General features: G+C 48.5%; 3 protein-coding genes across 11 annotated transcripts in view; 1 reads left to right on the top strand and 2 right to left on the bottom strand.

Moving 5' to 3' along the window:
- Window positions 1-5,352, bottom strand: part of KLHDC3 (kelch domain containing 3) — a 12,153-nt gene extending 6,801 nt beyond the window's left edge. The window contains exons 1-10 of one of the 5 annotated variants that reach the window (XM_077161834.1): window positions 5,138-5,352; window positions 2,690-2,902; window positions 2,337-2,513; window positions 2,047-2,162; window positions 1,801-1,872; window positions 1,465-1,678; window positions 1,298-1,384; window positions 1,035-1,143; window positions 828-901; window positions 625-703 (exon numbers count right to left, since the gene is read on the bottom strand). In XM_077161834.1, the coding sequence (XP_077017949.1) occupies window positions 625-703; window positions 828-901; window positions 1,035-1,143; window positions 1,298-1,384; window positions 1,465-1,678; window positions 1,801-1,872; window positions 2,047-2,162; window positions 2,337-2,513; window positions 2,690-2,843 (1,082 nt within the window). In that variant the 5' untranslated portion in view covers window positions 2,844-2,902; window positions 5,138-5,352. Of the gene's footprint in view, window positions 1-624; window positions 704-827; window positions 902-1,034; window positions 1,144-1,297; window positions 1,385-1,464; window positions 1,679-1,800; window positions 1,873-2,046; window positions 2,163-2,336; window positions 2,514-2,689; window positions 2,903-4,698; window positions 4,821-4,942; window positions 5,116-5,137 lie in introns of those variants that run through there. The other 4 variants (XM_077161832.1, XM_077161833.1, XM_077161835.1 and 1 more) reach the window with 4 other exon arrangements.
- MEA1 (male-enhanced antigen 1) lies at window positions 5,050-7,093 on the top strand. 5 transcript variants are annotated; one of them, XM_077161843.1, is made up of 4 exons: window positions 5,050-5,217; window positions 5,931-6,211; window positions 6,296-6,398; window positions 6,706-7,093. In XM_077161843.1, the coding sequence occupies exons 2-4, from the start codon at window positions 5,942-5,944 to the stop codon at window positions 6,855-6,857; spliced, it is 525 nt and encodes a 174-aa protein (XP_077017958.1). In that variant the 5' UTR covers window positions 5,050-5,217; window positions 5,931-5,941; the 3' UTR covers window positions 6,858-7,093. The 5 variants fall into 5 exon arrangements, with proteins under 5 accessions (XP_077017958.1, XP_077017961.1, XP_077017957.1 ...); XM_077161846.1 differs by lacking the exon at window positions 5,050-5,217 and adding an exon at window positions 5,279-5,397; XM_077161842.1 differs by lacking the exon at window positions 5,050-5,217 and adding an exon at window positions 5,294-5,426.
- PPP2R5D (protein phosphatase 2 regulatory subunit B'delta) lies at window positions 6,985-27,051 on the bottom strand. The gene is made up of 16 exons (XM_077161830.1): window positions 26,909-27,051; window positions 22,200-22,277; window positions 12,290-12,494; window positions 11,845-12,044; window positions 11,649-11,759; window positions 11,457-11,549; window positions 10,905-11,035; window positions 10,700-10,759; window positions 10,481-10,589; window positions 10,214-10,267; window positions 9,738-9,908; window positions 9,504-9,631; window positions 8,761-8,862; window positions 8,583-8,655; window positions 8,322-8,438; window positions 6,985-8,174 (listed from the first exon to the last, which is right to left on the bottom strand). The coding sequence occupies exons 1-16, from the start codon at window positions 26,933-26,935 to the stop codon at window positions 8,037-8,039; spliced, it is 1,797 nt and encodes a 598-aa protein (XP_077017945.1). The 5' UTR covers window positions 26,936-27,051; the 3' UTR covers window positions 6,985-8,036.

Here is a 27,051-nt window from a genome sequence, read left to right as displayed (position 1 = left end):
AGTTTCCTCAATATTAGGTACTTGTACATGTGTCAATCTTGTGCCAGCCTGTTAACCACCAATTCAGCCTTGTACATTCCATGGCACTGAATATGAACAAACAAACCCTTAGAGAAAAAGATTTTATACTATATGATATAATGAGAGGGAAGTGGAACAGAATGAACCAGACAGGCAAAATTACACACAAAGTAACTTTCAGTGTTTGATTTGGACCTAAGAATGGAATTCAAAGGGAAGTAGTCAGGGCCTCTCTTAATTTCTAACCTAATGTGATCCAGAAGCTCCTGATTTTGTCTTTACTTTGCAACTTGGTTCTAAGATTTATTTGAACCTTCTTAGTATACTAACAAAACAACTGCAAAAGCTCCCATCTCAGGAAGTGATGCTTTTCTGAGCTTCCTTTGAAAATCTGGATGAATATATTAATTTATTATTATTTACACTACTATCAATTTTTGGCTATAATTTCATTCCTTTCCATCTCATCCCTCATAAGCACACTATACCTCCAGCAGAACAAGAAAGTATTTCTTCTCCATACCAAGATCAATCTAATCGGATCATGCCTGTTCTGCCCTACTCAATCCCAAACAACCTCTCTTTCAGAACCACTCACTATACCTGATATCATGGGGCAAACAGGACTGGTCCAGGTTATACTGAATCACGGCCAGTTTGCACAGGGTCTTCAAACTAGGGCCTTTAAGGGAAGAGTCAGGGGAGAAGGAGAGTGTCAAAGCTAAGGAAAGGCTCCAGTTCTGGGTACCACCACCCTAAAAGAGAGACCCCGATGGCAGGAGTACTTTGGGACTAAGTATACTTACTAAAGTCCAAAATGTGTAAGTCAGAATGATCTATGAGGTCAAATTCATCTCCCAGGCCTTCCTCAGGAGACGGACTGTAGGGATCATCAAAGAGATAAAGGAAAAAGCCAAGTCTACTCATGAGACCCTCTTACTCAAATATCTCCCACTCTGATGTTCATCACAGATTTAGGCCCGTCCCTGAGCCCTCCCTTCTCTCCTCCTAACCTGGTTCCCCCAAAGAGGACAATCTTGTCACCAACGATACAGCAGCACTGGCGCCGGCGGGGACATGGCCCCTTACCCTTCGGTTCAATCTTTTTCCAGGCAAAGGACACTAAAGAGAAATTTACATGGAGAAGGGGAGGCTCACTACCTGCCTAGTCGGTATCTTCTCTATTCTCCATTCCCTTGCCTATTGAAGATCACTCTTTTCTTTCTCTCCCACCTCAACTGTCCCTTGTTTCTCCCATAAAGGCAGTGTTCTTTACCGGGGTTAAACTTCCAAAGGTCGTGGAAGTGCCGGTTCAGCCTTGCATTATAACCACCAAAGATGTACAGCTCCCCATTGTAGCCAACTGGAGGGAGAGAGGAATGTCAGAGATGTGAGGGCAATGGGCAGGAAGGGAAACTCCACAGGATATAAACAGACACTCACAGGCTGAGTGGCTCCGGCGCCCCTCGGGTAACACAGGGGTGGGTGGACAGTCCAGCCAGGCCTCGGTCCTGGTGTCAAAGATGCGGATGCGGTTGCAGTAAATCTCATTGTTGGAATGGAATGGCCCAAAGCGGTCAGCACGACCTCCAAAGACATACATATGACTGCCCAGCATTGTGGCTGAGTGGAAGTCCCTCCAGCGAGCAGGGTTACCCTGGGCAGAAGCAGAGAGAAGGAACAGTCAGCAGGAAGGCTGGGGGTGATCGGCTCTCACTGTTTGAGCTTCCTATGGTTTCTTCAATCGAGGTGGGGTTCTGGGGGAAAGAAAGGACAAACCTTTGTACAAATAAGAGTCCATGTCATGGTGGTGGTATCCAGCTTGTGAATGTCATTGGAAAAGCAATCCGCCTGAGTAAGGAAGCAGAAGGACGTGAAGGAAGGAATAAAAGGAAGAGTCAATGGTCATTCCCTCAACTTCTACCCCTCCCCTCAAGCAGGCCAAAGCCTCCTATTCCACCACCCTCAATTCCCTTTCCTTTTTCTCATTCCCCATCCAAAACCTCTGTTTCTTCCCAGACCTACCAGCTGTTCGTAGCCCCCGAAAATGTACATGGTCTTGCCTAGGACACAAGCCGAATGTCCATCCCGGGCCCCAGGAACTGTTCCTGACACTCGGGGTGTGGACCACTTGTGAGTATCTGAAGGAGGTAAGAGGATGACCCAGGTAAGCAACTTTTGACACTCCCTCCTAAACTCTGGGGTACCCCTAGTCCCCTGTACCCTGCTCCATCCTCAACCCCCCCCCACACACACCTTTCCCAGTCCCAAGGAACTATCTGACAGAACACAGCCTCTCTGAGACCCATACTCACTGACGTCAAAGGCATAGAGAACATTGCAGGCCCCTTCAGTGTCATTTCGCCCACCCCAAAGGAAGACTGTGTCGTCGATGAGGACGGTTGAGTGTCCATACCGCATGTAGGGGACCACAGGAGCCTGTCCACGGACAGTGGGCCTCACTGGGGGCAGCTTTGTCCAACGCAAGGACACTGTAGGCACAAGTCTACTCAGCTCTGGAAACCTCCCTCCAGGCTCACCACCTTCTCCCAAACCAGGGATTCGTGTGCCCGTTTCCTTTCCCACAGGAACCATCACCAAACCTCATTCAGCTTCCCATTCCCCTCCCTGATTTGAGCAACCAGGAACAGCCTTGACATTGGCTTACCTGCATTGAAAATGTGCACATCAATCTGACGCAGTGTTTCATAGTCTTCACCAGAGCAGTAACCCCCGAAGGAGTATACCCGGTGCCCGACAGCCACTGCAGCATGGTTCACCCTGCGGGGCCCGCCCTCCAGGTGCACCGTCCACCGTAACATCCCCTGGGCCACAGGTTACAGCAACATGCCCCCCCGGCACGGCCTGCTGCCTCTGCTACCTGCACACAAGTCAAGGCCACCGGCTCCTCAGGCAAGGTCTTCCCAGCTCACCATGACACTGCCCAAGATCAGTCCCTACCTCCAAGTGTCACCTTGGTGGCCCTCCCACACCACTCCTCCTCTGGGTCACTAGTGACAGCTCAGTTTGTCTGGCCCTGCCCCTGGGGAGCTGCTGAGGTCAGGGAGCTAGCCCTAGGCCCATGTTCTCCAACAGCAAAGGGTGGGGCCACTCCGACCTGTTTGTCAACTCAGAATTTGCTGATCAAGGACTCAGCATAGTCACCCCCTACAAGCTCCAGGTCCCCTTCTGAAGCTGGGCACTTTCTCTTGTCCATCTGGCTCTGTTCTGCTTATTGCCACCTCTCTAAGAATCTCTGTGCTCTTTAAGTTGGGGAGAAGGATCTCAAAATACTCAGAGCTATTAATAGCCCAGCCAGCCCCAGCCAGCCCATTGAAAGCTGGCATGAGTGCTTTCAAGCAGAAAATCTTTTAGAATTTCAGAGTGAACAGTCCCCTATCCAGTTCAAGGTGGGTTTGATCCAGAGCAATGACATTCATGTCACCATGGTTAGTCAGCCCCTCAAAGAGAGCTCCAATCAAGCTAAGCTGTTGCCATCAGGGTCACTCAGGGCCCCCCACAGGCACAAAGAGTTCCTTTGACAGCTGTGCCTGGTATGCTCCCAACAGTAGGAACTTAAGCCAGAAAGGTATGTGTCTGCTGGGGATTGGGGGGATGGGCTGGGGAAGAGGGAATTCTCTCTCCTGTCATTTTCCTAGCTCTGCTATTCTAGCGGGAGAGAACAAGCTGTTTCCAGCAGCGCTTCTCCCATTTGGATTCCTGGAAGAGGGATGGGATGCAATGGAAAAGGGAACAGAACGCAAAAAAATGTCCTCAGATTGGACAAGAACAAGACCAGGCATGACAGGTCTTTGTCTCTTCAAAGCCTATCTTCCAACCTAGTGACAGTGAGTATATGAGAGGACCCTATCAGACAAATCCTGCAACTGGCAATGCTGGCAGGCACCTGCTGAGTTTAGGTAAATCATCTGCTTCGTGTTCAAGAAGCCGTGGCAGAGAGTAAAGCCCAAATAAGGGAGACCCCTTGCAGGAAAAAGAGACTGTCTTCTGCTAGCTCACCAGCCCCACCACCCTACTCCTCAATCCCCCATCCCATGCTTTAAATAGCCACCTTGCCCAACCTGAAATAGTCCCAGTAGAAAGCTATTCTCACTTCAGTACTCCCTCCCTCAATCTAAAATATCTTGGACCTGGGTTTGTGGGGACAGATAGGGGTTGAAGGGCTTAAGAATGAAAGCCCTTCATCTTCTCTCACGGTTTCTACTTCCCCTCTCAGCTGTGTCAATGAACATAAAGCAATTCACAAGAGATAAGCAATTTCAGACAAAGATGGAGAAGAATCTTAGCTTTTCCTCCATGGGCTTGTCATCTCTGCATCTCTCCCATCCTCCATCTTGGCACATTCTCAAGCTTCTTCAATTCCCTTCAAGTACCTACCCAACTCCCAGGTCTCTTTATAAGTATCACCCCCCATTCTGGTCCTTCTTGATCTCCTAAGGGCTTTGAGTTTTCCAACTGTCCCTTCTCCCACCACTCCAAGCTCCACCCGACAGCCCTCCAGTTTCCCCTCTTCACTAAGAAAAAAAAATAAAAAACACCAATATTCATTGACTCTTTTCGGCAAGGGATATTTCTTCCTTAATTTCAAGCTATCTCTGTTTTCTTCCTACCATCCCCGTCTCCCCTCCCCCACAACGCCAGATTCCCCTTCCATACTGTTCAGCTTCCCGGTTCTCCCCAAAACTCAGTCTTCCTTCCAACTCCTTTAGTGTCTCCTCTAGCTGCCACGTCTCTCCCACCCGTTTCTCCACCATCCTCCCTCAGCCCTTCCCCTATAACCACTGTCCTTTTCAATCATACCACCAGTCTTCTCCCCACCCCCACTCATCACTCTCAGACCCCTCCCCCAACACTCCTGCTCCAGGCATAGGCGACTCCAGCCCCGACAATTCTTCCTCGCCTTTTAACCCATCCCGGGCTACCTGCCAGGCCGGGCCGGGGCGGGGCCGCGAGCCGTCGAGCTGTTTGCAGCCTAGAACCCGTTGCGCGCCAACCGACGACTCGGTCCCGAACGAGATAAACACAGCCTGGCTCTGTCCTTCCGGCGGGCAGCGGTCTGCGCACGTGCAGTTGAGGCTAAACGCCTGTGGCTTACCGGGACTTGTGGTTCATAGGCTCCCGGAGGGACTGGTGGGGCTGAAGAGAGGGCCGGAAGCGAGGAAAAGTTCTGCGCAGGTACAGATCTATGTCAAGACTGTGAGGGTCACTGGGTAACGTAGCCCTTTGTTGTCTGGCCAGGGGTTGCGGAGGCGGGGCAAGGGGCGGACAACTTGTCCTCACTCGCGTCAATCATGAGCGAGAGGCGGGGCTGGAGGTCAAGACGCCCCAGCACGTCCTGCCAGGCCGGAAGTGAAGGTGCGGGTTTGGCCGCGGACTCTGAGCGGGTGAGGCGCGTGGAGATACCAGCGCCGAGAGTCCGTGGGGGCGGGTGGGGGCCGCTGCACCTGGGGCCATTTGAGGGGAGCTCCTGGGGGCTCAGGAGCGTCTTTCAGGCGGTACAGAGGGAAGCCCCTAGAAGAGGGGAGAAGGGGACGGGGAAGCCCTTGTCTGTGAGAGCCTGTTTGCGACCCGGGGTTCCCAAGTCGGGGGGTGGGGGTCGGGGTTCTCTCAGGGTGTCTTTGGAGGTAGCGAGACCTTTAGTTGAGCTACTTAGGAATTGATGGAGCATGACGGGTGGATCCCGATTTTGAGATAACCGACTCAAGCAGTGGAGGAATAAGGAGAGGCTGACGGTGGGGGCAGCTGAGCTGGAGGGTTGGGAGCAGGAAGCTTGGGGGCGTTTTAAACGTTTTGTGCACGCAGGAAGAGACCATAAGGAACAGGACAAGAGACTGAAGGTGGGCCTAGTTCCGTGCGCCCCCTGTCCATCTGCTTTCCTGTTCTTGCAGCCCCTGCCCGGATGGCAGCAGTAGTTCTAGGGGGAGACACCATGGGCCCAGAGAGAATCTTCCCCAATCAGACTGAGGAACTGGGGCCGCACCAGGGCCCTACAGAAGGCACTGGGGATTGGAGCAGCGAGGAGCCTGAGGAGGAACAGGAGGAAGCCGGGTCAGGCCCAACTGGCTACTCCTACCAGCCCCTGAACCAAGATCCTGAACAAGAGGAGGTGGAGTTAGCACCAGTAGGTGATGGAGAAGATGTAGTTGCTGATATCCAAGAGCGGATCCAGGTATTGGAAAGGGACTGTTCTGAGTAAGTAAAGCTGGGAGTCCTGAAGGACTGACCCCAAACCGTTTTCTCTCTGGCTCTGCAGGCCCTGGGTCTGCACTTGCCTGACCCGCCATTAGAGAGTGAGGATGAAGAGGAAGAGGGAGCTGCAGCATTAAGCAATCACAGCTCTATTCCCATGGACCCAGGTAAAGAGACCATTGTTTCATTCTGGAATAATTATGGAGGTAAGGGACTGGCCAGAGCCAGTATGGGGAAGTCACAGAGGAATGCCTTGTTCCTAAAATGACAGTTTCTATCCTAAAATTTTCCAGACTTCAGAATCCAGGCAAAATGCTATTCTGCTACTTGAGAGGAAGAGCAGACTTGCCTGGACATAACAAAATGGAGTTGGTGACCTCACCAGCCCAAGGGCTCTGGGTTGATTTCAGCAGTGGGGAGGGGAGCTGGTTCCATTGTTTCTGTCCCCTTACTGGCCTCTGGTTATGATTTCAGAACATGTAGAGCTGGTGAAAAGGACAATGGCTGGAGTAAGCCTACCTGCACCAGGGGTTCCTGCCTGGGCTCGGGAGATCTCGGATGCCCAGTGGGAAGATGTGGTACAGAAGGCTCTCCAAGCTCGGCAGGCATCCCCTGCCTGGAAGTGACCACACTGAGCGCTGCCTTATCTCCCTGCATTCCAGGGCAGAACCAGCACAGGACTGAACACATCCCTGGTTTTAATGTCCATCTCCATCCTCCCCATCTCCCTTTCCATATCAAGGCAAATAAGACTTCTCAGAGACCCACTTTATTCAATTCTGTACATATGGGGACATTGGCCCAAGCCCAACCCACCTTAACATGTATCACTCTGTGGAGAATAAAGCACCCTATGTACACAGCCAAGAACTACACTGCCTGTGCCCCTGGAACGTGGGTTTGGCCCTTTTCAGCCCCTTGCCCCTCCAAGGTATCCAAAAGGGGCAAATGAGGGGACAAACAAATAAATAGGTGTTGCAGGGGGCCATGTTTGGGATACTGTTCCCTGCTTCTTTCCAGCTTTGGGAACCAATAGTACAGGAGAGCAGTCAGTCCTGGGGTGGTCCCTTCCATGTCTGTGATCCTAGGGCTGCTGTTCCTCAAAAGGGGGGGGCAAAGGGTAGGGTGTTTATTCAATCTTCCTGTCCCCCTTGGTCTGTCTGGGTCCCTGTTTTCATAACCTATTGTTCATTGCCTGTACTTTTTTCTTTTTGACCTCTCCACAATATTGTCTCAGTCAGGAAAGGGGGTAAGAAGAAATAATACAACCCTATCAGCCTGCACACTGCTGGGGCTGGGGGCCTATTTGTGCTGTTGAGGGTGGCTCCACTCCAGGGGCCAATGGGGCTTGACATGACTTTGGTGAGAATAATCTACTGCTCCCTACATGCCTCTGCAAGGGAAGAAGAGACGGAAAAACACCTGGAGTTTAAATGAGGATGAAAGGTAGAGGAGAGAGGCATGTATATTCCTTGTGTGTGTGCATGTATTTTTCTGAGAACAGCTTTAGGTAGCTGTAGGGTTAGGAGCAGGAGGGGGCTGGACACCCCCAGGTTGTCTGAGTGCTAACATCTCTGTGCTCAGCCTGTCTGTACTAGCCACAGGAAGGCATGAACACATTTTAGGGAGAAGAGGGACCACTATGTGGGTGTCCCTGTTTCAAGTGCCCACATATCCCTTCCTAGAGGAGCTAGAGAGGCACTGCCTTGCCCCAAGTCAGCCAGTGGGGAGCAGCGGGTAGAGGGCCAGGGCAGTGTCCCAAGGCTGAGTGGGCTGTGACCCTCCAGAGTGGGAAGGTAAGGGGGTCAGAGAGCCTCCTGGCTGGCAGTTAGGAACTCTTCTGCCCGCTTGTGGGCCTCCAGTGCCTTGATGGTATACACGTCCTGAGGCAGCTCTGACTTCCTCCGAAGCAACACTTTCTCCTTCTTGATGTCCTTCAGCATCTGTGTGTGGAAAGGGAAAAAACAAATGATGAACAATTCTCAAGTAATTCTCTTTCCCCCCTCACTCTTTGATTCTATTGCTCCTGTCTCCTCTCCCTTCCAGAGCTGCCTTTCATTTCTGCTCCCCCCACCTGCAGTGCCCTGTACCTGCACAGCCTCTGTCTCCACCGTCCTCTTCAGAAGCTGGATGTCCTCTGCTGTGGGGGTCTCTGTCTCCATCGAGTACACAGGGGGCAGTGGTGGAGGAGCTCGGAACATGGGATACTGAGAGGGAGAGGAGGCATGGACTAGTGGTAAGAGCCACTCCAGAGACTGTAGAGACTATCTGCCTCCTGTTCCTCCTCAAATAAGCCCTCCCCCTGTCCAAGATGGGCCTCTCAGTTCGGGGCTATCGCAGGGAAACCTCACCTGGGGATTAAGCCGGGCAAGCTCCTCAATCTTTTGCCACATCTCTTCTCTTTCCTTCATTCGGAATCGGCCCCTGGGGGAGCAGTACCAAGAGCAAAGGTAGGATTGTGGTGGGCTTGACAGAAACAGAGGGAGCTGGTGGTCAAGGATGAAAGTCCCCCAGGGAGCAACAACTCACTTCTGCTTCTCCGCCTTGTACTGCTGTGTACAGTCATCAAACAGCTTCTGATTCATCTCCATGAACAGCTTCAGGGCATTGTAGATCAGCCCATGGATCGTCCTGCCACCAGAAAGAAAGATGAAGTAAGGGAGGCGAGAGCCTGTCCTGAGAGCTAGAACCCCAGTTTGTTCTCCTAGGAGGTGCTCTGCTAAGAGCTTTCTCCTTTACTGCTCCTATTTCACTAACCCCTGTATAAGATGAGCTCGCCAAATCAGTGTAACTCTGGCATGTAACTTGTGATCGGCTTTTCAGGTCTTTACAAATATTGGTCCATCTGCCCATCCTTACCTGAACCCAGGCACTTCCCACTCTTTAACATACTCTAATGGCCTCCCAACAGCACAGCAGCCCATGTCTCCACCACAGTGAGTTTGCTTTCAGAGGGAAAGCCTTTTACAACACGGATTCTTTACACACATCCTCTAAGAGGATCACATCAGTTTCTCACAGCATGGAATTATGTCTCCAAAGCTGCAATGTGACCTACAGAATATCGTGTAATGCCGGCACTGCTCTGCAGTTTGCTATCACAGAGCTCTCTCACATCAGAGCCTCTGCTCTCCAACAGTCAGACCCTCACAGGATCTGTCCATATGCAGTAGGCCCCTCCCCTACCAAGACCACTGGTTCTTTAGTTCTTCCATACCCTCAGATGTTCCAGAACCAGATTCCCACCTCCCAGCACCAACCCAGCTCCCTACTTATTCCAGTGGCTTTTGGAGTTCCGGTAGAGTGCAGGGAACATGATGGGGAGGACTCGGGCAGCATTGTCACTTATCAGGCTCATGATGTACTCGTTGTTCCAGTAATAAAGAGCACGCTCTGCCACCTGGTAGGGAGAGGTGGGACTCAGGAGGGGTATGTTTGCTTCCCTGAAGACCCTCTCCTCAGTTTCTTGGAAGCCAGAACTGGGATGTGCTGGATCTGGGTCTCACCTGGAAATGGGGGCTGGAGACACACTTGGCAAGCTGGCGGAAGAGCGGTTCCATTACTTTGCTGAATTCTGAAGGTTCAATGACATCCAGAATCTCCTCCAGCTCATTCAGGAACATCACCTCCTTGGGGCTGTGGGTCTTAGGCCAGAACTTGAGAAGTCCCACAATCACCTGTGGGGAAAGGACATAGTAAAATTCTTACTCAACACCTGCCTCTTACTCCAGAGAGCCTTTCCATCCTTTCCCACATTCTAGTGAGCTAACTGCTCATGCTTCTCTGGCTTGGGGTTATTTACTGTGTGTACATGAGTTTTGCTTTTCCTTCAGAAAAGGCCCAAAGTAGGCGTTTTTACCTCCCTCACCCCGCCAATCCCTCCTGAGAGCCATTTAGGTAGGGCACTGCTCAATAGATACAGACTGGCAAGTGATCCTGATGGCACTAACAGGTGGACCCTGGGGCATGGAAGGGGAATTACCGGCTCGGTCAGACTGCTCTCCTTCTCCAGGAATTGTACCACACAGTATGCCAACTGCAAAAGGTTGAGGTAGAACGGAGGTGAGGTGCGGGTCCCTGAATGTCTCAGAAAGGTCAGTGGCAGACATGAGACCCCAGAATGGTAAGGGAGGTATCGGGAAGGAATTATCCCACCTACTTCTCCCGCCATCCTATCCCAAGTGGAATATCTTCCCTTCCTCTTTCTCTACTCCCTGAGTCAGACATTATCAGGAGGAAAGCAGCTCACCTGAGGGTGATAAACACTCAGGGACTTGACCTTGTGAAGGGGAAGCAAGACACGAATGAGGAACATCTTGTGCTCTTCCTTAAGGGGCAGGGCAAAGCCATTGATGATGCTGAGCGTTAAGGGAGGGAGGTGCGTTAGGAACAAAGGGCCAGGTCCAAGCTCAGTGCACCAATCCTCCCAACCTTTTTCAGGCATCTTTGCCCCCACGCCATCTCTCACCTGCCTAGAATCTCCAGGAGCTCGGCAATCCCATTGTGATGCTCCGTCTCATAGATAAACCTGAGAGAAGAGAAAGTAAGCTTGACACAACCCCTGATGTCCATCCAGCATTCTCCTGTCTGCAGAGACCCCTACCCCCCACCCTTCTCTCACCACACCTCCAAAGGGTGGGGAATTGCTTTGCTACTTGGAGTCCTGGCCTCACCTGTAGAAGATATGGTTGATCTGCCGACGGATATAGGCCCGAAGTCCCAAAAATTTGCCATAGATGCGATGCAAGATGGTCTTGAGGAAGTCCCGTTCTCGAGGATCCTCACTGTCAAACAGGTCCAGGAGCTGGCAGTGGGAGGAAGGAAAGGTAGCGAGTGAGGCAGGAGCCAAGGGGAGCCAGGGCTGGATATAGTCCTAGCTAAGAGAAGCCTGGAAGTTCTCTGAAGTGGGGGTGTGGGAACAAGTCTTTGGGAAGCAGAGTGATTATTATATTGCTCTACCCAAGGTGATGTCTGGTGACGTCTTTCCAGTTGAGGGAGGGGAGTGGTACTGTTATTTTTGTTTCCTTCCATTATGCTGCAAGTGTCATAAGGGCACAAAGTAAGACCTTTTTAATGCCCCCATCCTCAACCCCATATTTCCTTGCACCAGACGCAACTGAAACCTAATATGTTTAGCATAAAGAGAAAGACCATCTGGCACAGGGGGCAGGCTAGAGTTCATGGAATGGAAGGAACGGGGAAAGATAGGAACTTCAGGAACTCACAGCAAGGACAAACTTCTGGTCAATGTACTTCTTGGCTATGTTTGGCTGGAAATCAGGAGACTCAAGGAAACGTAAGAAGAACTCGTATACAAGCTGTGAGGAGAAAGGAACAGAGGGTATTCCCCAAGAGCTGAGAGATGCTCCCCATTCCCTGCAGCCAGATCCAACCAACCTGCTCCCTTGCCCTGGTACCTGGAGATGTGGCCAGGCAGCTTCCAGGGTGGGCTCATCTTCTTCTGGGTCAAACTCGGCCCCAGTGGGATTTGATGAAGGTGGCAGCGTCCGAAAGAGGTTCACTGAAAACTGAGGAGTAGTGTCTAGGTTCGAACTCCATTGGCCTTGTCCAGGGCCTCCGCCCCTGCCCCACTTCCCCTTTCCCTGTGCCCACCATGGTGACAGCCTCAGGGTAAATGGCCTCTGTGACAACATCCCGGCTATGGGTGATGTACTCCACCATCTCGTTGAGTCCTGCTCGCTTCACCTCTTTGAATTTGAGGTCACTGAGGGGGTCTGACACAAAGTCAAAGAGGACGCAGCACTGGCGGAGCTTCTGGATAAACAGCTCCTCCCGTTCCTGGGTTGGCGAATCTGTGGGGGGCCCCAAAAGTCAGGTTCTCCTCCCCAGTTTTTCACTGTGATCCCCTTCTTGCCTTAAGGATTTTCCTTCACCCCAGTCTGCCACCATCCTGTTCCCCTAGCACCTTTAGTCTAGTGGAACTCCCCCTCACATTCTCTGGAATTTCCTTCTCCCCAATTCTCCCCAAACCTCTATTCTGTCAATGCCCAGTGCCCCCAAGGCCTACTGCACTAGCCCCTTGCCCATTTCCACGTACCTTTCAGGGCAGGAAGCTTCTGTAGCTCCCGGTTCTTGCTGAGGTTAAAACGGGAGGAGCTCTGCCGCCGCTCCTTCTTGACAATCTGGGGTCCCCCTGAATACTTTATTTTGCTTAGCTGCGTGGGGGGTGGCGTGCTATTGCTGGGACGCTTGTTGGATGATGGGGGCTGGGGCTGAGGCTGTGGCTGCGGCTGCGGCTGGGCCTGGTCAAACAAGTAACTCCTTGAAGTCTACTCCCCAAGATACTGCCTCCCACCACGGGCCTGGGCCACTGCCCACCCCACTCCTTTGATGCCTGTATAGGTCTGGGCGGGTAGCAGTGTTTCCTGCCGTGAGGGAGCTAAGGCCAGAGGCAGAAGGATAACTATGGACTATGACTCTGGGAAGGGAGTAGTCAAGAAGTGGCTCCCCAACTGATGCTCACTGTCTGAGCATCAATAGCCTCCAAACATTCATTCTAGTTCAATAACAGGCAAAACTAATTGATGGTGAGAGAAGTCAGACAAGTAGTTATCTTGCCCAGGGGGGTGGCAGGGTATGCAGATATTGACCGAGAAGGGGTATGAGGAAACTTCTGAGTGATGGAAACATTCTATATTCAGACAGAATATGGGAGGTGGTTACTTGGTGTGTATGCACATGTAAAATCCATGCAGCAGGACACCTAAGATTGCTGTACTTCACCTCCTTAACTGTATGTGTAACATTCTTCAATTAAAAGGTCAAAGAAATTGTTCCCATGTCACAGCAATTTAACTTCTAGAAATTGAATCCAAGAAAAGGTCTAAGTATAAAAATGCTTTGTGTGCATTTTTTACACTATAATAGAAAAAAAATCTTTTTAAGTAAATGGAATATTATGGAGTTTAAATTATATTTATGAAAACTACAAGATAAATGTAATCATTCAATGTTCAGCTGTGTAAAATATTTACCTAGTCAAAGTAATTTACCCAAAATTGGTGATAAGTATTTTGGGAGTAGGGAAGATATCTGTGTGGGTGTATAAGATAGTTGAAGCCTTCATTTTTCTATAACAGAATGTCAACAGATGAGGTCCAAATCTTAAAAAAAAAAAAAAAAAATGAAAGCAGCAAGAGATTCTTAGAATCTTATTTAGAAATACAGAAGTCAAACTCAGAGGAAAGAGCTAAGGGTTGACTCTGGGAGAGACCAAAGGGAGAGATGTTTATTTGGTGCAAAATTTATATTTAGGATAACACCTTATTTCATTTAACTTGTATGGTCAATTTACTTGAACACCATAATTACATGGAATCTTAAATAGGGCACGAGATCTTGTTGGTTGGTATAGGTTAGTGTGATGCCCGGATATATCCCAGAGTAAATTGGGCAAAGAATAAAAAAGTATTTGCAAAATCCCCTTGGAGGACTGGGGAGAAAGGAGGAAATATTCAACTTCCTCATCTGGGGAATTCCTGATATTCTCAAAAGCAGTGGGGACAACCAGTTCCATAAGCTGAGCCCTCAATCTTGGCGCTCCCCCCATGAAGTTTATTCCTGCAAAGGAGAAGCTAAGCCTACTGATAATTATGTCTAAGAGTCACCCCCACAGAACCTCTTTTGTTGCTCAACTGTGGCCTCTCTCTCTCTAAGCCAACTCAGCAGGTGAACTCATTGCCTTCCCCTGCCTCATGGAACATGACTCCCAGGGGTATAACTCTCCCTGGCAATGTGGGACCTGACTCCTGGCGATGAGCTGAGACCTGCATCATGGGGATGTGATAGCCGTCTTGACCAAAAGGGAGATGAGAGGAATGAGACAAAATAAAGTCCCAGTGGCTGAGAGATTTCAAGCAGAGTCAAGAGGTTATCCTGGAGGTTACTCTTATGCATTATATATATATATATAAATATATATATATAAATATATAAATATATATATAAATATATATAAATATATATATATAAATATATATATATATATATATATATATTTAGTTTATGGTGTATTGGAATGGCTAGAGGGAAATACCTGAAACTGTTGAACTGCATTCCAATAGCCTTGTTTCTTGAAGAGGACTCTATAACTAAGTATATAGCTTTTACAATATGACTATGTGATTGTGACAACCTTGTATCTGATGCTTCTTTTATCCAGGGTATGGACAGATGAGTTGAAAGAAAATAAAAATAATAGAGAGGGAGATAAAGGGTAAAAATTGGGTAGACTGAAATACTGTTGGTCAGCGAGAGGGACCAACTTATTTTACCTTTTGTCTCTCCTATTATTTATTTATTTTTTAATTCATATTTTTTACTCATCTGTCCATACCTTGTATAAAAGGAACAACAGAGACAAGGTTTTTATAATTTCACAGTCACATTGTAAAACTTATTTTTTTATTTATTAAATTAAAAAATTAACAAAAATATTAACATATCATTCCATTCTACATATATAATCAGTAATTCTTAATATCATCACATAGTTGCATATTCATCATTTCTTAGAACATTTGCATCGATTTAGAAAAAGAGATAAAAAGACAACAGAAAAAGAAATAAAACGATAACAGAAAAAAAAAAGATTATACATACCATGCCCCTTACCCCTCGCTTTCATTTATCACTAGCATTTCAAACTAAATTTATTTTAACATTTGTGTAAAACTTATCGTTATACAATTGTCTTCAAGAATCAAGACTACTGAAATACAGCTCAACAGTTTCAGGTACTTCCCTCCATCCATTTCAATACACCATAAACTAAAAGAGGATATCTATAAATGCATAAGAATAACCTCCAGGATAACCTCTCAACTCTGTCTGAAATCTTTCAGCCACTGAAACTTCATTTTGTCTCATTTCTCTCTTCCCCCTTTTGGTCAAGAAGGTTTTCTCAATCCCTTGATGTTGGGTTCTGGTCATCCCAGGATTTCTGTCCCACGTTGCCAGGGAGATTTACACCCCTGGGAGGCATGTCCCATGCAGGGGTGGAGGGCAGTGAGTTCACCTGCCGAGTTGGCTTAGAGAGAGAGGCTACATCTGAGCCACAAAAGAGGTTCTCTGGGGGTGACTCTTAGGCCTAATTTTTTTTTTTAGGTGCATGGTCTGGGAATTGAACCCAGGTCTCCAACATGGAAGGTGAGCATTCTACCACTGAACCATGTGTGCACCCTCTTAGGCCTAATTTTAAGTAAGCTTGGCCTAACCTGTGTTGGAATAAGTTTCATAGGGGCAAACCCCAAGATTGAAGGCTCAGCCTATTGATTTTGTTGTCCAACTGCTTGCAAGAATCAGGAATTCTCCTAATGGGGAAGTTGAATATTTCCTCCTTTCTCCCCAGTCCCCCAAGGGGACCTTGCAAATACTTCTTTATTCACTGCCCAAATTACTCTGGGATATATTGGGGCATCACACTAACCTGGACAAACCAACAAGAGCTCACGCCCTATTCATTATTCCATGTACTTATGGTGTTCAACTAAACTGACCATACAAGTTAAATTAGGAAATGCACTACCCAAAATACAAATTTTGCATCAAATAAACATCTCTCCCTTTGGTCTCATACAGAAGTTGAAGTTTTAAAATACGGATGATATTATCTTTTATTTTATTAAACTGATTTAACTTAGTCCTATCCAGATCAGTTTCATTCATGTCTCTATCGAAGTCTGATCACTTTTTCAACTTTTTAAACAGTTGCTATATGGGGTACTACTGACTTTCATAGCTTCAGAGCTCTAACTCTTGAGTCTCAGGCATCATATAAATACCTGAAGTTTCTGGGAATGACCAGGTTATAAACAGACAGCTACAGCTAACTTTTAAAAGCTACCCCTTTACTTCCTCCCAGATACTGGTGCTGGAGCCCTGCAAATCCCATTTTCAGAAGCCTAAACACAGGAATGTCCACTCTCAGGTGCTCCTGGACTACCAGGCAACACCCTGCTAGGAGAGACTAGCCTAGGCCTGGAGGTGTCCAGCTATTTCCACCATGCTCATACCACAGAAAAAGGTGGCCTCTTGCCCTCATGCTCCCCATCTCCACATCCTCTCCAGCCCCCACTCCACACTCAGACTTATCTTACTCTTTGCTATAAGAATGGGAGAATTTGAGTGTCTCTGGAATGGGGGAAGGAAAGAAGGCAGAAATTGTTTCCTTCATGCACTCTGAATTTTGTATAGAACAATTATGTTGGGTTTTGTGACTTTTCTGGGTCCATCCTGGGGAGGTCCTGGGGGCACTTTGGCCGTCTTGCCCTTTCCTCTGAAACAGCCCCAGACACCATTGTAACTAGGGGAATACAAGGAAGTATGGCTAAAGCAGACTGTCATGTCTTTCTTCCTGTTATCAGTGCTCAGCCAGGAAATTTTGCTTAGACAGTGCAAGGCGCACTGGATTCTGGGGTCTGCATATGGTAGATTTATGTCTCAGTGGGGGGGGGGGGGGGGCGGAGGATGGAGAAGAGGTAGAAGGTTGGGAGGGCCAGAGCTGCTTGTGTACCCAGACCCTCCTCTGCTTCAGGTTTCCATTTCCTGGCCTTAGAAACAACCAGTCTTATCCATGGAGCTTAGCAGTCAAGAGCACACGCTCAAGCCAGACTTATTAGCTGAGTGACCTTCAGAAAAACATATAGCTTCACTGTGCCTGAGTTGTCTCATCTGCAAAATGGGAATGATAACTACCTTTTTATTAGAACCTCATAGGGTTCTAATAAGGCACATATGCATGGTACACAAAAAGTGCTTTTTAAGAGTTTTCTTTATTATTATCATTATTATTTCCCATCCCCAGATTCTAGGAATGCAACCTGGAAAATTCCTGAAACTAGTATACCTCAAAAGCAACTCTGAATCTCTTATACTCCTTGTTTTAAAATGGGAGATCCAGGAAAGCACTGCATCTTCCAGACCCAGCTTAAGTCTTCCAAAAAGCCTTCTGGGGTCACTCCAGTCCTTGGTATTCCTCGCCCCATGATCTGCTGACACTCCTTGTCTGTTCTATTGGCTCTGTGATCACACACCCCCCAGCGACACCTCTTACTCAGTTATTTATCTGTTCGTGTGTCACTGCCCCCACCTAGCAGAATCAGGGACCCTAGTTTCCCTTAGGCTCTCCCAACACTGGCACATAAAGGGCTGTCAAGGTTGTGAGTTCCTGCCCAGGCCCCTCCCAGAGGCCCTTCCTTTCCTCTTCCACCCTCAGGAGCAGAGTGAAGAATGTCTCTCTCCATCCAGATAAGAGGCAAACACAGAGCACCTCAGATAAACTGAGGGGACATCCAAGGAAAAGCAAGGCCTCAATTTTTCTTTGCTAACAAGAAGGGGGATGGACTAGATCAGTAATTTCCTAATTGTTCTTCTAGCAAGGTCTCAAGAGAACAGAGGGCTGCAGAGCTGAAAAATAAGGTTAAAAAAAAAAACCCTGATGAGTTGGTGCCTCAATTCCACACTGGAATTGAACTGTTGAAGGTTGGAGGGGCCCAAGGGCAGCTGAGCAGGCTTAGCCTGCTCCAGTCTTCCCCGGACTACCCTGCTTCTAGAACAACTGCTGGCTCCCAGGCTTCAAACACTAGAGGTATGTGAGAGACAGCTACCTCAACCAGAAAAACCCCCAGCTGCCGAGGCCCAATGAGGCATACCTGGGACTGTGAATCTTTGTGAGGATTCAGCAAGCATATCAGAAGGGAGACATAGGGACATGCCAGCAACTTATTTCATGGTCAACCCTTTCTCCTCAAAGTTTTAACCTCCAACTTCTCCAGTGGCCTGGGGTGGAGGTGGGAGGCAGATACGTTCCCAGAGAACCCTCTATAACCATCAGAGCAGCTGACCAAAGGTGACCTGACCAATTTGTCCTCTATCTCCTATTACATCCTGCCCATTCCCACTTCTGAGACTCTAGTGACCATGTCCCCTGCCTGAAGAACTTTTTCCTTCCAGTTCTAAACTCTCAAGAAGATCCATATTCCCAGAAGCCTTCCTAGATTCTGGCCTCCAGCAATTAAGTGGCACTTTGAATTTAAGCACTGCACTAGGTTGAATGGTGGCCCCAAAAGATATATCTACCCAGAACCTGTGAATGTGGCATTATTTGGAAAAAGGTTCTTTGCAGAGGTCATTAAGTTACAGATCTCGAGATGACATCATCCTGGATTGTCTGGGTAGGTCCTAAAAACAATGTCTAGAATACTTAATAAGCAGAGGAAGATACCCAAAGACTTGAAAACACAGAGGAGAAGGCCTTGTGAAGACAGAGGCAGAGATTAGTGATGTTGCTATAAGCCAAGGAATGCCTGGAGTGACCAGAAGCTGGAAGAGGCAAGGAAGGATTCTCCCCTAGAGCCTTCAGAGAGAGCGCGACCCTGTCAATTTGATTTCAGACCTCTGGTCTCCAGAACAGCAAGAGAATACATTTCTGTTGCTTTAAGCCATCAGCTTGTGGTGATTTATTATAGCAGCCTCAGAAAACTAATATAAGCACCAAAATTCACACCCAGGAGATTTCAACTAAACTTAACCACTCTGTAATAATCCTGGTCAAACCTGAACCTAACACAGTCACTTATTAAATCCAAGCATTAAACATAAATAAAGTAGGAAATAAAAATGTAATTTAAGCACTACAGAAAGTACTGAAAGAAAGAACTGAAAGATAAAATCAACAGTAAAAATTGCAGACTAAATGCTATCTCTTTTGCATAATTAATTAACTAGCCTAATACATAAAGACCACTTTAGTTTAAAATCTGAGAATCACAGGGGCATCCTCTCCCTTACTGACATCAAGAACTCCATCTAGCTGCACTTAATTCCTTCCTTCATTTATTCAATAAACATCATGCTAAGCATTAGAGGTAAAAAGGCGAATAATACATGGCTTTTGCCCTTATAGAGCTCACACTCCAATGAGTGAGACAGATATAAAAGCAGCTGATAGGACAAGGGAAATGCAAGAACAGCTACAAAGGATAAGGAAAAATGGATGGCTGAGCTACAAATTCTGCCTGCATGAATAGGGAAGACTTCCCTGAAGAGGTGGCATTTGATTTGAGTCTTAAAGCATACATGTGAGTGTAGGTGGCAAAGAAAGAAAGGAGAGAAATAAAGTATTCTTGGCCAGCGGAACCGCATCAATAAGGGCCCTGAGTCATAAAAAGGGTTTGTCATATCCAAAGATAGGAAGTTCAGTGGGACAAGAAGCAGGATAGGTGCTAGAAGAATGGGGTGGAGCCAGCGCAGCCAGCAAGCAAGTTTGGATTTGATTTTAACTTGTAAGCAATAAGATACCAACAGGTTTTTAAGTAGAGGGCTGATAATACCAAAAATGTTTTTAGGGCAACATATCTGGTTACAGGAAGGACAGGCTGAAGTAGTAAAGATTGGGGTAATTTCTTCCTTCCTCTGCACCCACTCCCAGAACGCAGCACTGGTAATAGCACATGAAGAGTCAGCAACACTGAACTGCTTTCTCTGAAAACACTCTTTCCTGGATAGGCGGGTCACAGTGAGTCTGACCTTATCTCCTGAGGATCCTTTCAGTTCTAAGATTCTCCTCCAGAATTTCAGAGCCAGAATATGACATTAAGGACACAAGAGTACTAGCTCCGGAGCCACAAAGATCTGGGCTGAATTCCAGCTGTGCCATTTACTTGCTGAGTAAAAGCTATTTAACATCTCTGAGCTTCAGTTTCATCTGTGAAATGGGGAGTGATATTAACTGTATGACCTTAGTGGAGTGTTGTGATTAAACGAGATGATGCATGATAAGTATTTTGCACAGAGTCTGGCACATAGTAACTGCTCAATAAAATAAACGTGAGCTGCTATTATTGTTAGGATCAACTGGAGAAGCTCTGGCAAATGTCTGACATAGGGTGAATTTGGCTGGAAAAGCCCAAAATTCTGGACTGAAAGAGGGCAAGGGAAACACTGAGCTAAAGAGCTTCTGATGACCTGAGCCTGGCCCCCAACCTTTCCAGCATCCCCCTGCCTGGGGCCAAATGGGTAGGTTTCTGGAAAGTTAAGATTAGAATTACTGCAGCTGCCTCAGAGGGGAGAGCTGAGTAACTTTTCACAAGATGGAACCTAAGGTGAACATAACACTCTCCTTTTCTAGAGGGCTTGAAACGGAACCTCTGCCATAAACAGATATGCCCAAAAGAAAATGGTGACAGCATAGCAGTTGCTTAACCTGTCTGAGCATGTATTTTCCCATCTATGAAAGGAGAGAGTTAGACTGTAAATTCCCTTACAGCTCTAATCTGAAGTTTGCTCATTTATTCATTCATCAGTTCACTCATTCACTCTCTAATCCCCTCAAATCCTGGGACCTCCCTTGTGCCTGGCCTTATGGAATTCACATACTAACACAGAAGGCGGCCAGTCAACAATGAATTCACACGAACTGTTTAATTACAGCCGTTGTTAAGTGCTACCATGGAGTGGTACCAGGTTCCAGAACAAATAACAGGGCTGCTGACCGTATCTTGGGGATGGGGAGATAGTGGTCAAGGAAGGCTGCCTTGAGGAAATGATTTATCCAATCAGTCTATTAACCGAAGTAGGAGTTACTTAGGCAAAGGGTAGGAAGAGCCAGCTAAACACTCCTTTCTCTCCCTTTAAATCCTGTTTCTAAGTCCTTCGTGCTGCTCTGAATGTCAGTTGCTAGCTCCCACCACCTTCCCTGCCAGTCCCACAAATGTCATTCCTAAAGGGAATGACACCCCTTGGAGTTACTCAGAGGGTGTGTTCCCCAAGGGCATTTACTGCGGACCTGCTATGAACAAGCTTCTGGGCACACAGGCGTGAAGAAGAAGCAATGCAGAGTAACACAGCTCCTTCTCTCAAAGGTCACAGTCTGGTAGGAGAGACACATGTGGGAACAAAGGGTTACAACACCAAGTGATAAGGACGATTCTAGAGATACGCTCAGATTATTGTGTAAGTCTAGAGAAAGGAGTAATTTATCTGTTGCGGTCCTCAACCTCCATGCCTTATAAAGTGGGGAAAACCTATCCTGCTCCTTCTGATTGCTCAAATGAGTCCTAAAAAGATGGTCACAGATGTGAAAGTGCTTTGATCTCTTCAAAAGTGATAGGGAGCAGGAGTACCCAGAAAAGTCTGAATCCCAAACACTTGTTAATCAGTCTCTTCTGTAAAAAGAAAAACAAACAAACTAAAAACACAAGGCCTGCCCATGAGAGAACTGTTTACTGTTCTCCGTCCCTCTAAAAGGTTTACAGAGCAGGAAGGAAGAAACAGAGAAACCAAGAATCACCAGCTTCTAGTTAGCTTGGGTGCTCAGGCAACACATTCCCAAGATCATTCTCCATCCAGACCATCTCATGGGGCACACCCCCAAACTTCAGGGACATATGAAGGACATATGCAGGATGTCTTTAAATCCCTCCACCCTTGGGTGCTCTCTCGGCTTGTTTATTGCTTTACAGCCCTAGATTGCTAAGCTGCACTGACCTCTGCTCATGACGGTACTGCTGGAGCTCCCACTTGCTTGAGGCCCACACAGCAACTCCTGCCTTAGGGGCAACAGCCATTCCCAACCCTGTCCCGCTCAGAGCCATGCCAGTCACTCGTCACCCCATCAGTTACCCATGTGCTTTTTCTCTTCTCCCCAGAACCCTGCTCCCCGCAACTTTTTGCCATAAGAAAAAGAAACTCTTAACACTCAGTATTGGTAGAAAAAGAAATGACTCTGGGGAATTTTAAAGAACTGGAGGGTTTCTTTGGGCTACACCAAGCCAAAGGGAAATCCTGCCTGAGGGCAGTCTGAATGAGTTGTCCTCATCTCTCTCAGGCTAAGGGAGATAAATTAATATTCCCTCCCTCCTTTCCTTCTGCCTGGATGACTTCTGCCTCCCACCCCATCCCTTACTCCACTAGCTATCAATGAGTTGAAGCTGTGCCACAGTCCTTACCTCCTCGGTGTTCTCGCCTCCAGCATCTTTGCCCGAGCTGCTGGGCTTCGCCGTGCCTTTGGCAAGTTTGGGGGGCTCCTGAAGGGGAAGATGGAGGTAGGATTAGCAGATGCCAGACAAAGGAAGAGATCTAGACCGAACCCCATAGATCTTTGTTGCAAATATCTTCTGTCCAACTCAATCATTCAGTCAGAATCCTTGAGGACCTCTCATGTGCCTAGCCCTGGGGGGGGGGGGGGGGTACAAAAAGGGAGGTTCAGTCTCTCCAAGGAGTTTAGAATCTGGTTAGAAAGACATCCCTAACACAGTAATTCAGCATGATAATACTTTCATCTCACAAGGCCGATACGTGAGTTAGGGCCTGGGAGGGCCTTCTATCAGGTAAGAAATAGGGTTAGGAGTCTTAAGGGAAAAGCATCAAGGAGCAAGCTGCTCAGATTGGCTTCTGGCTGAAATGGTCAGAAGTACACCTAAGGATTTCATGCTGGAGGGGTGAGAATCACCTCTCCCCTCAGGACCATCTGGAAAGTTTTGAAGGCAGTTTTTGGGTATCACAAATAGCACCCAATCTAGATATGCTATTGGTATTTCATCAGGGAGCCCAGGAGTGCTACCAGGTACAAGAATTGTTCCACCCAAAATGCAAAGAGCCTCCATCAACAAGTACTAGAATGGGGATGGGGGTAAAGCCCTGAGTTCCAACAAAGAGTGATTACTGGTCTGAAGTGACTCTTGGAAATCTGGCAGCTGGCTCACAACCTTGCACTACCCAGCATCTCTTCCTATGCTTTGGGCCAAAATAAGCAATTGCACAGGAACATGAGGAAAATGTGAAAAAGACTTGGGGATTGAGATCTGACTGCACACTCAACACCAATCATCCATGTGCCAGGGTGCCCACTGTGCACCAGGTGCTTGGCAAGTGGGGGACATGGACGTGCCCCTTTCTTTGGCATGGACAGGGTCATCCCTGGAGGATCTGGCTCAGTCCTGAGCATCAGATTTTGGGAGGGGCAGGACAAATCCTAGTTCTTCAGGGGAAATGCAACCCATTCTGGGAGTGGATTCAAAAGCAAGTCCAGCAAAGCAACAGCTGCAGGAACTGGGATAGTTGACAATGGAAGGGAAGAGTCATGTGGGGGGGGGGGGGGGCAGGGGGGCAAGATGGATCTCCACAAACAAATGAAGGGCTGCTATGTGGACTAAAGATGCAACTTCATCCATATGGATCCAGAGGCTCAAGAGCGATGGGCTGAGCTTGCAGAAAGACAAGTTGAGACTCCAGACAAGGAGGAATTTTCTCATGGCAGCTGCACAGAAACTGGCTACCTTGTGAGGCTGAAAGCTCCCAAACCCCAGGAGCACTCAGACAGAGGCTAGTTGGCCTCCCCTAAGGGATGGTGCAAAAGGGAGTCACCTTAAATGAGAACTGGGTTAGAAGATCTTGGAAATCACTTCCAGCTCTGAGATCCTGCAGTTCGACAGCACCTGAGGGCCTCCAGTGAGAAGAAGGATTAAATCAAGTGATTCTGACTATGGGGGCAAAAGGATTCCAGGGAGAAGAGAGCTGTGTGTGGGCTGGAGTAGGGGGGAGGCTTCGTAGAGGCAGAAGGAAGAAAGCCATCCCCAGGCGCAGCGCTGCTTGATGCAGTTGCATGAGCGGGAAGGCATTCTTTCTTTGGCCTGAGCACTCTCCCACTATTTACAGACCAGCCTGGTTACACTTACTCCTCATCAAGGTGCCAAAAAGTTGCTCCAAGCATGGGGTATGTAGGAAAAGAATAGGATGGGGTGGATGTAGACAGAACATGACACTGGGGTGATTGTCTGCACATCCCCCAGTCATGGGCTTCTCCAACAGGGCTGACCCATCTGCACACACGTTTGATTTCTCTTTTTCTCTACTTGATCATAAGCTCCTTATTCTTTATTGTCCCCCTCCACCAACCTTAGGCACTTACCACAATGCCTCAGACGTATCCCTCAGGGAAGGTACCTAAGAGATATTCTTGCTGCCCTTGAAGCAGGGTGAGTGTGGGAGTGAGTGTGTGTGCATGTGGGGAAACTAGGCCTGTCACCCTTGTTTCCTGGGTCTTGGAAACAGGTATGTATGTACTTCAGCCTGGCCATGCACAAGTGCTGGGGAGCCCCATGGTTTTAAAAAAATGGGTTTGGGAGTCAGCCTTATGTTCTGGGTCCAACTTTTCCTAGCTGTATAATCATGGGCAAGTTAACTAGCCTCCCTGAGCCTCAGTTTCCTCATCCATTAAACGGTGACATACACAGTTCCTACCTCCCTTACAGAGTGCCTGGCATGTAAGAACTCTAAAGGTTGGTCACTATTATTGTTATTATGAACAAGAAGAAAATGGGAGGGAACAGGGATACTCTACCCAGGAACCTAAATAAGAGAAATCCCAGGTCAGAAAAAGAGGGAAGGGGAGGGATGAAAATCTCCCCAAGACTGACTCAGCACCTATCCACATACAGCCTACTGTGTGCAAGGGAGATGCTAAAACCAAAATGGTGTTTATCTCAAGGGGGAAGAAAAAATTTGTCCACAATAAATTCCAGTCCATAAGCTGCCTATCAAGTGTTCTGCAAATCGAGGGGATGAGGGAGAGTTCACTCCCAACTGAAGACTGACAAGACTTTAGGGAGGAGACTGTAAGGATGGCCAGGATTGAGACTAGGAGAGATGAAGGAGAGAGGAGAAGTGATGTGTGAGCAATGAAGATCCTCTACTCACTGGCCACTCTTTCTGCCCAGCCTCATCCAGGCAAACCTCAGTCTCATTTTTACCTCCCTCCTCCCTCAGGACTTACCAACTATTGAAGGAGGCCAAATGCAGCCAAAAATCAAGCTGAAAGTTAAACCTGAAAGGGAATCAGCGTTATGCCTGGCTGCATGCACCTGATCCCAACACCCTTTCTCAATCAAATACTTATACCGTGGCCCTCACAAGTCTAATTAAGACTTTTTCTTCTTTTCAATTATCCAGTAGGCAACAGCTCTCTGTGGAAAGGACAGTATCTGCTCCATCAGAGTAAAAGCTATCAATGGCGGGGACCTCAACTGAGTTCTGCTCCCTTCCACATTCCTTGAAGGAGCCCCTAGTGTGGCTGACCTTTATGTGCATCATCTACAGCTAAGCTGCCCCAATCACCTTGCATGCCCACTCCCCAAGGACAGGGGCACACAATCCTGCCCAGCTAGCACCCCAGGAGGTTTAGTAGCTATTATACTATCACCAAACCCATATTCCAAACCTCAGGCCAAGAGGTTATGGGGACAACCCAGAATCACAGCTGCCTGGCAAATCTCCAATAGCCCCAGGATAGAGTTTGATTGATAAGGTCCTAGAGATGGCAGCCTAGCAACTTAGCCAATCCAATCAGAAAGCAAATGAAAGCAATACACCTCTGGGGTCATAAAGCGGGCAGCCAGAACACCAGGCCAGAGCCAGCCCCACCATGAGGGGCCGGTCCCAGGGGAGGAGAAGCTGGGGGTGGCTGGAACTGGTATTCTAGCATCCTCTGTGTGAGTCTGTACCTCAAAGGAACCACACCTCTGAGTCAGACCAACAGCAACAGCAGGAAACAGAGGGTAGAAAAAAGCAGGGATGAGGAAGAGGGAAAGGTGATATGGCTCAAGAAGAGGAAGGTGGAAGAAGGCAACATCAAGAAATGGCTTGTGTCAAGACACCATGACAAAGGCATGGGTGTCCACGGGTGGCTGACCCATGGGGGTAAGAAGGAAAACTAATCTGACTTTGAGACCGATTCCTGATTTGAGAACAGTGTGACCCAGGAAAGACAGAAATCCAGCACTGCTGCAAAAATTAAAAATGCAAAGGTTATCCTAGGATTAGGAATAAGGGGAGGCGCCTGCTCAGATTAGAAAGGATGACTAGTCTAGGATGAATCTGGGAGCCAGTTGATAACTGCTGGGGTTGGGAGTGGGGGGCTTTAGGTCAGGAGACCCGATACTGCAGCTCTGCTTCCGGCAGTCTGTGTGACCTTGGACAAGTCCCATCCCAGGACCTCAGTCCCCTCATCTGTCCCACTAGAGGCTGGACTGCCGGTGCTGAGAAGTCGTTTCCAGTGCTGACGTTCTGAGGCTCCATCCACAGAAGGAAGGGCTCACAAGTTTGTGTGTGAAGAACTAGAGGGAGGGGCCTAGTCCAGATTCGGGTGGAAGAGAGAGAAACCTGCCTCCTGGGTCAGGGGGCTTGGCGCAGAGAGAGAAGGAGGCCATCTAGGCGGTGAAAAGAGAAGGGAAGGGGCTCTGCAAGGGGGAGGGGGTAGATCTGGAGCGAGGTGCTTTCTCAGATGAGTGGGGCTGTCCCTAACGGGTGTGGGGCGGAGGGGGAAGGTTGGGAGGAAGGGGCGGGGGCGAAAAAGCAAGGGAGTGACCTGGGAGTGGGGCAGATCTGGAGGGAGGAGGTTACCCGGGGCCGGGGATAGGAGGCAGGAGGAAGAGTGGGAGGTGTATTTGAGAGGAATGGGTTCCGGCCAAGGTAGGGGAGCTGTCCCAGCTGCGGCACAGGCTGGTGGTGCTGCGAGCCGCGGGGCGACAGGCTGGACCGGGGAGTCCTGCGGGGGCCAGACGGGAGGGTCAGTCTGGGCTGTCCCGGGCCTGGCTCGGGCCCCTCCCAGAGCTCCGCGCAGGCCCCAAGGCGGAGGCGCGGGGGAAAGGACCACGCTCACCTTCTCCTTCTTCAGTTTATAGGGCATCTCGGCCCGTCCGGACCCAGCCCGGCTCCTGCGGCCCCGCTCCGGCCCCGGCTTTGCTCGGCCGCACTCGGCCCGCTCCGCCGTCTCTTTGCCACCGCCTGCGCGCTGCGCCCCGG

Source organism: Tamandua tetradactyla, chromosome 5 (assembly GCF_023851605.1).
Source record: "Tamandua tetradactyla isolate mTamTet1 chromosome 5, mTamTet1.pri, whole genome shotgun sequence".
Classification (NCBI taxonomy): Eukaryota; Metazoa; Chordata; class Mammalia; order Pilosa; family Myrmecophagidae; genus Tamandua; species Tamandua tetradactyla.
The sequence above is the reverse complement of the archived record's forward strand: the minus strand, read 5'-3'. Positions and strand labels throughout refer to the sequence as shown.

Coding starts and splice junctions, on each gene's coding strand:
- MEA1 (XM_077161846.1), top strand. CDS start 5,334: ATGAGCGAGAGGCGGGGCTGGAGGTCAAGACGCCCCAGCACGTCCTGC. Junction 5,398..5,930: donor CTGCCAGGCCGGAAGTGAAG/GTGCGGGTTTGG, acceptor CTGTTCTTGCAG/CCCCTGCCCGGATGGCAGCA. Junction 6,212..6,295: donor ATATCCAAGAGCGGATCCAG/GTATTGGAAAGG, acceptor CTGGCTCTGCAG/GCCCTGGGTCTGCACTTGCC.
- PPP2R5D (XM_077161830.1), bottom strand. CDS start 26,935: ATGCCCTATAAACTGAAGAAGGAGAAG. Junction 11,760..11,844: donor ACCCTGAGGCTGTCACCATG/GTGGGCACAGGG, acceptor ACTACTCCTCAG/TTTTCAGTGAACCTCTTTCG. Junction 10,590..10,699: donor CTCCTGGAGATTCTAGGCAG/GTGAGAGATGGC, acceptor CTTAACGCTCAG/CATCATCAATGGCTTTGCCC.